Source organism: Pipistrellus hanaki (genome assembly GCF_964339955.1).
Source record: "Pipistrellus hanaki genome assembly, chromosome: 2".
NCBI lineage: Eukaryota > Metazoa > Chordata > Mammalia > Chiroptera > Vespertilionidae > Pipistrellus > Pipistrellus hanaki.
The window spans coordinates 65450219-65464561 of record NC_140504.1 but is presented as its reverse complement, the minus strand read 5'-3'; the positions used below and the strand labels follow the sequence as shown (position 1 = coordinate 65464561).

General features: G+C 33.4%; 1 protein-coding gene across 2 annotated transcripts in view; it reads right to left on the bottom strand.

Annotated features, from left to right (window-relative positions):
• The window catches only part of CIP2A (cellular inhibitor of PP2A), a 561728-nt gene that overhangs the window by 545209 nt on the left and 2176 nt on the right, over positions 1-14343 (bottom strand). For both annotated transcript variants that reach the window (XM_084874026.1, XM_084874025.1), the window contains exons 2-9: positions 10784-10931; positions 8751-8863; positions 7823-7917; positions 7004-7100; positions 5798-5920; positions 5512-5657; positions 2405-2480; positions 996-1214 (exon numbers count right to left, since the gene is read on the bottom strand). In XM_084874026.1, coding sequence (XP_084730152.1) covers positions 996-1214; positions 2405-2480; positions 5512-5657; positions 5798-5920; positions 7004-7100; positions 7823-7917; positions 8751-8863; positions 10784-10931 — 1017 coding nt within the window. The remainder of the gene's footprint in view (positions 1-995; positions 1215-2404; positions 2481-5511; positions 5658-5797; positions 5921-7003; positions 7101-7822; positions 7918-8750; positions 8864-10783; positions 10932-14343) is intronic.

The following is a 14343-nucleotide window of genomic DNA, read 5'->3' as shown; positions in this document are numbered from 1 at the left end:
AAAAGATGGAATACAGAAGTAGTCATCACGGAGCTGCAATATTCTCTTTAAATTTTTTACTTAATAGTTCATTCGCCTGTGCCTATTTAAAATCTACCCTTTTATCCAGTATTGAGACTATGATGAGCTTTTCTTCAAATGGAACAATAAGGTTTTGGGTTAATCAACTGCAAACAATTTCTAAATAGATTATACTTGTGATTTAAAAATTATTATAAAGTGTACTAAAAACAAATATCCAGAATTTGCTAAATGTAATTACAATAATTAAACAGACACTAGTTTTAATGCTTTACAACCACAAATAATTCCCATCAAGAATCTCAAAGGGCTCTTTAAATATTAAAACTGATTAACAGGCAAGACCAATATAAAACAGAAAAAAATAACTTGTGCATAATTCCTAATAAATACATTTAATCATTCATACACATTTGTTTGGGCATAGGATCTATAAGGGAAGGGGAAACATTCTAGGAAGAGAATGAGGGTAGGTGGAATGGGTAAAAACAGGGAGAATAGTGGTGAATACAAAATGACCGTGGTAGTAGAATCTGCTGGAATATAATGGCCTCTACGGAAGGAATTTTGTCTGTATTCTAAGTGTTTAGACATGCCTAGTGTGCTCAATGATACTTCACTGACTGAATCCAATGTTCCTCTGTTAATCAACTAAAAAGGCTAATAAAGAGAGCAGACAGCATCTACTGAGACAGAATGTGATTACTTCAAAAAACAGTAAAACATACAAACCATAAACCTTTACTTATTACACTGAAAGGAGTACATATTAAGCTATTCAGTATGTAAATAAAAAAGAAAACACTAATATTTGTGATTTTTGCCAGAGAAAAAAAATTCAGTAGCGAATGTTAGGGAGTCTAGTAATGGAAAAGGTTTCCTAAAACATATGAACAACTGGAAGTTTATTATGTACATTTTTTAAAAACAACTGAGAATCATGAGAATGGAAAAGTCAAATTGTTAAATATTACCTCAAATATTTCCTTAAATAGTTCCAATGCTAAAATAGAACAGTTTTCTGATCCATCCAAGGGTTGGCTTGACCATCGAAGAAGAGCTACAGTAGGTTCTACACATTTAGAACGGCTTCCCAGAACAGTGTTGCCAGATGGAGACTGTTCAAATATCATCTGAGTGAGCACATGGCGCAGCTGAGTCACTGAACAGAAGGCAAGAAGTAATTCTAAAACCTGTGCAATATAAAGTCTTTATTAAATGTCAATTCCTTAGACTTTAGTGCACAATCAAATTATAAAGCTGAAATTGACATGCATTTTTAAGGAAAACACTTTACAACAAAAATTAGGAGCAGCTTTCAATTTTTCTTTCAGTATTATTTTTCAAAATGAGTTAAAAGTTTCCACGTGATTACAAAGTAATTTATTAGTGATGGTTACTTTTCATTAACAGGACTATGAGGACCAAAGGAGGAAGGGCAACTTCAACAAATGTTTATATTCCTTCAACAGTACTTAATTTTTTTAAGTTTTGTTTAAAAAACAAAACAAAAACACAACCATTAAAAATAATTAACATTTGCTATCATACTATATAGACGCCCCTAGTATAGTATAAAAGATTAAAAAAGGGTAATTGCTGCCAAAACCGGTTTGGCTCACTGGATAGAGCATTGGCTCGTGGACTCAAGGGTCCCAGGTTCGATTCCGGTCAAGGGCATGTATGTACCTTGGTTGCGAGCACATCCCCAGTAGGGTGTGTGCAGGAGGCAGCAGCTGGTCGATATTTCTCTCTCATCAATGTTTCTAACTCTCTATCCCTCTCCCTTCCTCTCTGTAAAAAAATCAATAAAATATATATATTTTTTAAAAAGGTTAATTGCTATGGGTGAGTGATTTAGTGGTGAGTGTGAAGGCCTAGGACTTTACTGTACCTTACTGTAGACTTTGTAAACACTGTACGCCTACAGTAAATTGACAAAATGAGATCAAATCAAGCACAAGAGACAATAATGCAATCAGGAGATGATATAAACACAAGATCTTTGAAGGTGCTACTGGATTAACAGCATTTGCTGTTTTACAGCAAACTTATTTTCATAAGTAGAAAGTATATTCTAAAATAATGATTAAAAAGTATAGTATAGCCCTAACTGGTTTGGCTCAGTAGATAGAGCATTGGCCTGCAGACTGAAAGGTCCCGGGTTCGATTCTGGTCAAGGGCATGTACCTTGGTTGCAGGCACATCCCCAGTAGGAGGTGTTCAGGAGGCAGCTGATCAATGTATTTCTCTCATCAATGTTTCTAATTCTCTATCCCTCTCCCTTCCTCTCTGTTAAAATTGAGAGAACTGTGCACTTAGATTTTTCCTCATATTATAGTTTTTTTAAAAGTTTAAAACAAAGAGTCATGTTTTTACCTACCTTTGAAGAAGAATCAGAATCCTTTCCATTAAGAAGACCTAATACTTGATTGAGACATGAAGAAAAGTGCTCATACCTAGGTTTAAAATAAAAAATATACATTAAATGAATAACATTGTAATAACTATATAGGATGCTAGGTGGGTACTGGAAATATCAGGGGGAAACAACTTTGTATATTGTTGTCTAACCACTACGCTGTATACCCAAAATTAATACAAAATTGAAAAAATATATCAAGTAAGATTATAAAATTGATACATCAAAAATAATTTATGTACAAAACAAATATAAAATTCAATTATATTTTCTTTCATTTATTTTGGCTTCTAATATAAAAGTCTTTATAAAGTTTTTCTCAAAACTTACCGTAAAGCATATTCTACCACACTGATGTACATAAATTGGCTGACATTTATAAAATGATGAAAAAAAAAATGATACGTGGTAATAATCACTGAAACTTTCTATATTTCCATAGTGTTTTTTTAAAGGTTGTAAAATTCAAGGAACACTAATATACAATAAATTAGACATATACTTATTTATAAAGCATCTACAATTTCCAGACATTAATTTAGGCTCTGCAGATATAGAGGTAAGGAGCACGGCCTTATGTTAAACAACTCTAAGAGGTACTAGTGATACCATTCACATTATGTTCCATGTGACTGGTACATCCTAGATTTGGGAGAACAGTGCCCTGTCAGAGAACTCACAGTCTAAGGATGGAGGCAGAAGGACAAAATAATATAATGTAACATAAAATATGCTATAATGAAAATGTATAAAATGCTATGAAATAAGATGGATATAAACCCAGATTTGGTAGAAGCAGGCCTGATCAGGTGAAGCTTTGCAAACTTAAGTCTTAAAGAACAAAAAGGTGCCCTGACCCGTTTGGCTCAAAGGATAGAGCATCCGCCTGCGAACTGAAGGGTCCCAGGTTCATTTCCAGTCAAGGGCATTTACCTTGGTTGTGGGCACATCCCCAGTAGGGGGTGTGCAGGAGACAGCAGCTGATCAATGTTTCTCATATATGTTTCTAATCTATCCCTCTCCCTTTCTCTCTGTAAAGGATCAATAAAATATATATATTTTTTAAAAAGGCACCAAACATATATAATGGAAAGAATATTTCAGCCATCCAGATGAAGCACTCCAGAGGAAATGGTACATGGATAGGTGAAATGGCATATCTAGCAAGTTGATGGTTCTATTTATTGTCTGAAATGATTATACAAAAGTATATACAAAAGAAAATGTGAATACAGCTGATAGATTGACAATCACCACATTTGGAGGGCTATATGAGAATTTGAATATTCACCTTGAATACAATGGTAGATCAGAATTAAAAAGACATACAGTTGAAGAAAAAGGTGAGAGTTGAGCATATGTATAAATCAAGGAAGTCAACTGAATGGTAGGCACTAGAGAGATAGGAGAAACTGCTGAAAATAGGACAGAATAAGACTTAATGCACAGAATAATGGGATATGTTTATAAACAAAACAGGACACTCAGTAAGAATTGCCCATAACATATTTGAGGTAACTGCAATTATATATGATTCTGTGTTTTGTGTTTTTTTTCTGTGAAACAAAGATTAAGGACATCTTCTAAGTGAAAAGTGGCCGATGAAAATAGTAAATATTTAAAGGAGCTACTGTAGAAAATGTGAAAGAAAGCTGAATGGGAATAAATGTAAGAGGTGTTAACCAGATAAAGTTAGAGATCATAAACATGTAGCGTAAAAATTTATAAGGTATGATTTTTCTCAAGCTTCGATCAGGAACTTAGGGATTCAGTTAGACTTTGGAACAGGAATGTTTTGTTAAATGGTAGAGCAAATACATAGAGGTCAACATAATTTTCTTTCCAGAGGGGACTCTAAGGTTCTAGGTTAGACAGAAAAGAAAATAGATAATGCAACTGAGAGATATCCAGAAGTTAGTAAACAACCACTTAGTAATGTTAAATCAGATTATCTTTCTGTCCTAGCGAGGTATACTCAAATAATTTTTCTGCTTACTCCAAAGCTGTTAAATAAGTACCATTTGGTGGTCAGAATGGGTATTACATGAAAATATATGGGGAAGGTTCTTAGAATAGATTAGAGAGGGAAGATAAAGAGAGGGCACTCTGGAAGACAGTTCTCTTATCTACTGATGCTTAAGAGAAAAAAATATAAAAATGCCAATGTGAATGCTGTTTGGTATTACAAAGTATTATTAACTATATGACTTCTCCTCCCCCACGCTTGACTATAGTAGAGCTCAATAAACATTTTCTTGTTTCTGAATGGTTCGTTAATTTAACTCTTAAAAACAATTTCAACAATGTTCTAACTTAGAATCACACTAGGAAGACTTAACTCAAGATATAAAAACTGTGAGCTCTCTGGGAAACAGTTACTAATCAATCTCAAAACATAAATAATCACATGAAATGCCATTGAAATAGAACAAACATTTAAACATGTGTTCTCATTTTTACCTTATAACACACTAGAAATACCCACTGAAGGAAATATCAATTTTTATAAAAAAAGAAAACACAAAAAGACATACTGAAAGAATATAATAAAAATATTCTTTTAGCTGGGACCGGTTTGGCTCAATGGATAGAGCGTCGGCTTGGGGACTGAAAGGTCCCGGGTTCGATTCCGGTCAAGGGCATGTACCATGGTTGCGGGCATATCCCCAGTAGGGGGTGTGCAAGAGGCAGCTGATCGATGACTCTCTCTCATCGATGTTTCTAACTCTGTATCCCTCTTCCTTCCTCTCTGTACAAAATCAATAAAATATATTTAAAAAAAAAATAAAAAAAAATATTCTTTTAAAAAATCATGTTTAAGATTTAAAACTGGTTTCAAAACAGATTAATCATGGTGTGCACATTTTGGAGACTAATACAACTTTATTCATCTAAAGCAAAGACTGAAACTTACACACACGCCTTGTTATACTTTTACATTTCAGGCCGGGAAAGCAAAAAGAATGGGAATAAAGCACATAGAAATATCCTTATTTGGTCTATTGTGAATCAGTAGAATTCAAGTTTACTAAATCTAAAAAGACAGTTTTGGTATTTTTAAGTCTTACCTGGTAAGATAATCAGCAATTTTAGGATTCTTAAGGAGATCCATCAGTAGATCAACTGAATACTTTCTGGTTAGTGTGCCATCACCGTTTATGAGAATATTAAATATTAGCTGAAAAGTCTGATGAATGTTTCGAGCATGGAACAACTTAAAAACAAATTAGGGAAAGCATGTTATACAAAAAAAAGAGTTAAGTTGAAATCATCCTAAAACTTAATAAAGAGGCTCAATGACTTAAAGAATCAGAGAATAAAACTTAAAAAATATTAATAAGAAATCATATTTACCTTTTCCCCCACCTCTTCATTTAATGTCAAACTGGATAATATTGAAAGTGCAAACACAACTACAGTTAAACTACTATGGGCCATGTAGCTTATAAGAGTTCGATAAAAAGATTTCACATTATTCTGAGGAAAAAGAAATTTAAAAATTAAATTAGAATAAAAAATTGTTTTATATTTGAGTTCAAAAAGCATATCTTCCATAGGGTAGGTAAGCTTTTATTATTAAAAATTCTTATCAACTTAAGAGATCATTTCAAGGAGAGGCTATTTTATATATTGTGTACAGTAGTATCAACAGGCACAATCTTGGTGAAGAACACCGTTTAGATACGGGATTAAAAGTTTAATAACCCCACCTCAAAATAAGATCAGGTCAGAATAATCCAACATGAAGAAATGAGATATTATTTAATTTAAAACTAAACAGGTAATAGGTTACAACATAGACTGATGAACAAGAACACACCCAGAGATAAGGAGCCACGGGTAAGATTCAAAGGGAGGGTGGGGATAAAAGGGAGGATGGACCTCAAAGGGAGGGTGGGGATAAAAGGGAGAGATCAACCAAAGGATTTATGTGCACACATATGAACCTAACCAGTGGTCAAGGACAATTGGGGGTTGGGGCATAAGTGGGAAGGGGATTGAAATGGGGGGTTGAGGACAAATATGTGGTACCATAATCAATAAAGAAATTAATTAAAAAAAAAATAGATTGCACAGCAGGGGAACTGTTCACAAAGTACCTTAAACAATCAACAAACTTCCTAGATTTAATACATTTCTAATGGGTCAGTTAAATGCATCAGTGTGCCTTCACTTGTTGCAAGTACTGGTGCAAGTCATTTAGTGATTAATCTTTTGGTGGAGTTGACACTGATTTTGTGGAAATACAAAGAATAGGGTAAAAGGGATTGCCTATGATGTGCCTTCCTTCTATCAGCTAAAAATAATTTAGCTTTTCTTGTGTTAGTCAATATAACAAATAATGCTACCAGAACGAAATCTTTTAGTATTCAACACTTGTATTAACCCTTAACATCTTAAATACAACACATATGAAAGCTGGAATAATTCAAATTATTAACATGTCAATTTGATTCTTCATTAACTCTGATGGATTAGCTGGACAAGAGAAAAATGAATGAAATGTCCTTGAAACATAGAAGCAACCACAAAACAAGAAACATCTTATAAAATTCTTACCAAACTCTTTATGTGTGTTTGAACAGAAAGATTGTGTCGACAAAGATTTGCCAATAATCCCAAACAAGGCATTGTTAACTCATCTTCAGAAGACTGACTGTTATTTAAGAAAAAACATAAAAAAATAAAATGATTAAATTCATTTTAAAGTATTCAAAATTTATACATATAAATTCCTCTTTGCATGCAAAAAGAAAAGTCTGATTAACATGTGAAGACCATCAAGCTTTGAATAGTATTGCCCACTTATTTCATGTTTTGAAACGAAACTATCCTATTTAATTGCAGCACAGAAATATGAAAACATGCAAAGTGAAATAAGTCAGTTAGAGAAAGAGAAGTATCACGTAACCTTACTCATATGTGAAATCTCATTAACAAAATAAACTGATAAATAGAGTGAATCCAGAGACATGGAAACATGGAAGAGTGTGAAATCTCAGAGAGAAGGCGGAAAAGGGTGGGTGAGTGGGAGGTAATCAACAACAACAGCAATAAAAAAAGAAATATAAAAACAACAGTCAGAGTGAACATGTGCTATCTCATCAGTATATTTTCTTATCAAGAAGATTAAATATAAACACAATTTTCAGGGTCAATAATTTCTTTCTGTTCAAATAAAGTCATTTCATAAATTTTTGTTATAAAAATTAAAGCTGGTTTATATCATTTGATTCTTAAAATTATCTAAGAGTAGATAAGAAATCAGTCTCAGTTTAAAGAAGATGGGAAAATTTAAGAAAAATTGAATTGTGACATGGTTTTAGTTTAAAAATAAACCAACAGATTATTTGGTTACATGTTTGGTTGCATACTCACATATGATCTATCAGGAATGTAATTAAGTCATCTATATTTGCACCAGAATGGAAAATTTTGACGTTATATGTTAACTTTTGCAGAAGTTGAATGCACTGAGAATTAAAAAACAGTAATGAATATAAACACAATAAAACATACTGCATACTCACAAACTATAGAGTTCTGTGCATATTCTGAACATATCACCATTTTAGGAGGCAGAATTTAGAGCAAAAATGTTTCCATTTCTTAAAATGGTTTTCTCTTTTTAACACAAAGTAATAAGACTACCAGGAACCGTAGGATTCATCCTCTGATTCACACATTCCTATACATCCTATCTTAAACATAGCATCTTTTCATCAACCTGGTTTACTTTATCATCTTAAAAGTATATGTAGGTTGAAACATATATATTCCATCAATTCTAAGATATTTATTTTTTCACATTTACCATATTTAAAATTTAATGTATGTTTAATTGCCAACACTTTTCTTTTTTACAACTGCATTTTAGATTCAATAAAATATTATGGTTATAAGAGCTTTGAGTCTATGCTAAATAAGATTAAATCTACAGTACAGTATACCTTCAATTTTGTAGAATGTTTCCTCAACAATGAGACTAGATGCCAACTCAAATTATAATTTTAATGTAAATAACTGTCTAAATGCTGATATCTGTGTTTATAAGTCTGTCAAATAAGTTATTATATATTTTTTCTTTAGTAATAGTGCTAATGTGAATAAGCTTCCCTTCTCCACAACTTTTAAATAGTGCTACATGTGTGATCAACTAGTTCTTAAATTTATTAATGGTAAGAATGTGCCTAATCATTCATATTGTACTCGATAAGCTAGCAGTTGCTAACAGATACTATCAATTTTAATATGAAAATAAGGAAGAATAAGTATGCAGTGAAAAGTACTGTGTGGGTGTGTATACCTGCAAAAACACTGAATCACTGTGGCAAGTGCTGCTCCGACATACCACTCCTGCCAACACATTATTCAGGTTATACGTATTCTGAAGATAGTCTCTTGTTTCATTGTCTGCAGCTGTAAATTAAAATGCATAAAACATTAATTTTACATATTGTCTTCATGGATGAAAGTCATAATTTTAAATTCTAAATCAAATTTATCATTATATAAAAACATTAAATATTATGTGATTATTTTACATACAAATACTTCCCAATGCAGTTTAATCATAGAAATTGAGCTAGCAAAGAGAAGGAAGTATTAGCTTTGCCCTTTTTTCTAACAATAAACAAATGATTTCTCAATGTAAGCTAAATTAATCTCAAGGAAAATGCCTGCTTGTAGAAATTTTGCTGTTAAATTATTTCAATGCTTCTAAAACCTAAAACTGCTCTAAAATTGAAGTCTATTAACTAAAAAATAAATAAAAATTTTAAAAGAAAATGTTAAGATAATCTCTTTAACATATTTAAACATTAAAAGTGACTGCCAGTCTCATATAAATGGTTGGTGGATGTTGGAATTGCATAGCCTTTTGGGAAAGCAATTTAGTAATGATTGTTAAATTGAACAATGAATATTCTACTGGGAATTTATTCAACAAATACTCAAATGTTTGAGCAAAAATACAGAAAAATGTATTAATTCTAAAAGCAAAAAACCCAAAAAAGAATATATATGAGTATACACATCATTAGTGGAGTGGTTGAATAAATTATAGTACCCTATAATGTGGCACAAGGTATCTATTAAAAAGAAAGCATTATGGAAAGATCTAAAATATAGCAAGTATAAAAGAAAACATGCAGTGCTCTGCAACACCGTTTTTGTTAAAAATAAGTGTAATTATTTGTTAATATTTTAATCTATTATCACTTGTTATAATATAGAATAAGATCTGGAAAAACACATATCAAACCATTAAGAAAAATCCCAAATATCTTCCCCAAGGTTGAAATGATATAGAAGATGGTGATGATGAATAAAGACTAATTTTGTTTTACTCTCAATATCTATGCTAATTTGGTAGTGACTAAGCCACATGTGGCTATGTAAATATACATTAATTAAAAGATTATGTTCCTTAGTCTAGTACTCACACTTCAAATGCTCAACAGTACTATATGGCATATAGGTACTTTATTTAACAACAGATAGAGAACATTTTCATCAAGAAAATTCTATTTTTCTTTTTTATTTCAGAGAAAAAGGGAGAGGGAGAGAGAGATAGAAACATCAATCATGAGAATCATTGATTGGCTGTCTCCTACACACCCCTCACTGGGGATAGAGGCTGCAACCAAGGCATATTTGAGCAAATATTGGCTAGGGATTGAACAGTGATCTCCTGGTTCATAGGCAGACGCTGAACCAGAGCCACGCCGGTTGGTCGGACTGATCCCTCTGGATCACTGTTATTTTTTTTTTTTAATAGCAAGAATTAATTTTATAGTCATAAACAAAATTATCTCCACTATGCCCCAAAACACAAATCAATAAAAAAGGTAACTATTAAGTGAAAATTTAAAAACTAAAGCTTTAGGTAGGAAAAAATCAAAAAAGCGACACCTATATTTTTTACCCTTAGCTCCAGGTTGTGTAGTTTATTAAAAAAAAAAAAAAAAAAAAGATGATTTATTTGATCATTAGCTATATAACTTTTCTCAGCAGTGTATTTAATAATGGCATTACATGAATGCAGTTTTTTATTTTTTTTAATTCAAAAATAGGTCAGCATTTCCAAAAGTGTATTCTTATTTGTAGACCACTGAACCCGATATGTTTGAGATTATTCGTTCCAATAATTTTAAAAAAAGGATGCATAGAATATTCCCATTTCAAGAGATCCACAGAACAAATAGTTCTATAAGGTCCTGCAATGAACAAATCTTTGGGATGTGAACCATTCTCCTAACGATTCTATAACTAAATCTGCCCTTTAAAAACTATTACTTTCAAAATCTTCTAAAAACTTAAAAAGAGAAATTAAATTACCTAATTGAGATAACAAACTGATGATACTGGAGATCAGTGGTGCATTTATGTTTGGGTCTTCAAGTAGTTCTAGAAGACAACTCAAGCATTCACTTGGTAATATTTGATTTGACGTAAATAATCGTGTGAGCTTCTGTCCAGAAATTACCTATAAAAATAGTAATTAAAATGTGTTAGTTAAAAACTGGCACCCTTGCAGGTGTCGCTCAGTTGGTTGGACATTGTTCTGTGCACCAAAAGGTTTCCGGTTTCAGGTTCTATTCCCCGTCAGGGCACATACCCCGATTTCAGGTTCAATCTGGGAGAGGTTGTGCAGAAGGAACCTGATTGATGTTTCTCTCTCTCTCTCTCTCTTTCTCTCTCTCTCTCTCTCTCAAAATCAATAAAAATATATATTTTTTAATGACTGGCAGTTTTCATCTCTTTCCCATTTGAAATTAAAAACTTAGTTCTTCCAAAATGCCACTGCCACACTCCCAATTTTGAAAATTCATACATGCTGATACCTCTTGCTGTTGAAGTACCTATTCCTTCTCTCACTAGCTAATGTAATCATTTGGGTTTCAGCTTTATTTCCTCCAGGAACTTTTTCTAACCCTCTTCTATCAACTACATTAGGTTTGCCTATTACTCTATCCTACAGTGCATTATACTTTTATTTCATAAACTGGCAAACTTTTAATGACTTAGCAATATTTATCCTCCCTACTACACTGAACACTCAATGAAGGCATCAACTACAAATAAACACTCTACTACCAATATGTTTATTGAATAGGTGAATTCTAGTACTTGCATTCCACCTACTTTAAGGGAAACCATGGAAAGTGAAAAGTTGCTAATTCAAAGGCTTAGCTATGCAATTGACTATGTGATTATTTCTGCTCCCTCCCAAAAACAATTGCTGAGCCTAGAAATTAGAGATTACCAAAGAGGAATTAAAAAAAAAAAAAAATTAAGTAGCCATGTCAGGCCTAGACAAATTTTATCTTTGGATATTCCACTTTTTACTCCTCTCTTATAATCCTATAAATCATCTCACCCTACCCCTTCGAAAGGTAAAGCTGGGATTAAAGGCACAAAATAGTTGTCAGAAAGCATGTATTTTCAAAATGTTTTTTGAATGTTATTCATTAATAACATGTTTTTATTTTAAAAAGACCTAGTCTCACCTGGAGAGCATTAGGCTAAGCGAAATAAGCCAGTTGGAGAAAGATAAATTATCATATGATCTCACTCATTTGTGGAATAAAATTAACAACATAAACTGATGAACAAAAGTAGATCCAGAAACATAGAAGCATCAAACAGACCCCCAAACCTCAGAGGGAAGGCTGGGGAGGGTGAGAGGGTGGGAGGTAAGAGATCAACCAAAGGACTTGTATGCATGCATATAAGCATAACCAATGGACACAGACAGTAGAGGGGTGAGGGCATGTGCTGGGGTTGGGAACAGCAGGGAAGAGGTCAATGGGAAAAAAAGGTGACATACGTAATATTTTGGATTTAAATTTTAAAAATAAATAAATAAATAAAAGATCAAGTCTCAAAAGGTTGTTTTAGCATCCCTCTAATCTTTCTGTGTCCCTTTTTTCCCTCACCAAGATGTCAGTTTTTCTTCTAAAGCTTTGCTGATAAGAGAGTTTCAGAATATCTTTTCCTGTGAATTATGTGTTTTAACATTAAAGTAAAAGTCTGTAAGACTGAAAAATGGTCCAAAGGTGAAATGAGATATTGATAGAAGATATTTTGTGAGAAGGAACCTTCTGAGCACTGTCCTTTTATCTACTTCTAGAGCTAGCCCTCTAGAAGATGAAGACATTTTCTGCTTTAAATATAATTTCCCTCAAGACTGGACCCAAGTTTAAATAACACATGTACTCTAACATGTAATAATTATTTATCGCGAGGTAAATTTTAAAAACTGCTTCATAAATTTTACTTTATACACATAGAATGTGTTATGTAAATACAATTTACATTAATGATAACTAATACTTTGGCACTTGCTCTGGCCTAGGTACATTGTATATGTTAATTCTTTTCATATTCATAATAATTTGCAATTTACAGGTAATTATTAGACTAGAAGCCTGGTGCACAAAATTCGTGAACGGGAGCGGGGGTCCCCTCAGCCCAGCCTGCACCCTCTCCAATCCGGAACCTCTTGGGGGATGTCTGACTGCTAGTACCACTGCCTCCTAATTGCTCACCTGCCTGATAGCTCCCAGTTCCCCCCCTCTGCCCCTAACTGCTCCCCCCGTTGGCCTGGTCAATGCCCCCCAGTCTGGTTGCCCCCAACTCCCCCCCCCCCAACTGGCCTGGTCATCCCTAACTGTGACCCCTGCTGGCCGGGTCACTGCCAATTGCCTCCCCAGGGACCTGGATGCCTCACGCAGCCTGCTGCTCAGTCTTTTGGTCACCCCTCACTAATCCACCTGTGGCCTAGTCACCTCACACAGCTTGTTCAGTCGTCCATTTGGTTGTGATGGTTGCTTAGGCTTTTATATATATAGATGGGTAAACCGAAGTACAAACTACAGTAGCTTAATTGGGATTCATTGTTCCTGAATCAATGCTCATAATCATAACATAAGACTGGTGTTATGAGAAGCCACCAAGATTGAGACCAGTTCAGCCCTTTCAATCAAAAAATAATTCAAATCTGAGGTTCTGCCTGGGACTACAAAGAAAAATTAGCAGAAGTGCAGCAAAACGGAGAATGAATCATCAATCTTTCACAGAATAACAATCTCTCTTTGTATCTTCAGATACTGCTCTCATGAGATCTGCACAAAGATAGTCACCATTAGCCGAAACTGGTTTGGCTCAATGGATAGAGCGTCGGCTTGGGGACTGAAAGGTCCCGGGTTCGATTCCGGTCAAGAGCATGTACCTTGGTTGCGGGCATATCCCCAGTAGGGGGTGTGCAAGAGGCAGCTGATCGATGACTCTCTCTCATTGATGTTTCTAACTATCTCTCTCCCTTCCTTTCTGTACAAAATCAATAAAATATATTAAAAAAAAAAAAGATAGTCACCATTAATATCACAAAAATGGTCAAAATTTAGAAATCTGAAAACACTAAGGATTATTCTGGATGAAGGATGGCAATTTTCATCTGAAATTGAACATAGCTGTGAAATCAACAATTCCACTTCTAGATATGTAAAATATATGAATGCACATATCAACAAAAAAAGGTATGAAAGTACTTACAACACATTTTTCAAATTCTATCCAGAAATGGAAACAACCCAAATGCCAATCAACAAAATATAAATAAACTGGTGAATTTATAAAATGGAATTTTACAAAGTAATAAAAAAGAGTAAAGTGTGCAACATTAATGAATTTCAGATTATACTGAGTGAAAGAAGTCAGATATAAAGGTATATATTATGTAAGTTTAGTTATCTGAATTGTATGAGAGGGAACAATTGAAAAAAAACCTATTAGAAAATATTCTATATTATGATACAGATAGTAGCTACTTGAGCATACACATATATTAAAAAAACACACACACAAAACTCTGGCTCGGCCAGGAGGCTGAGGTT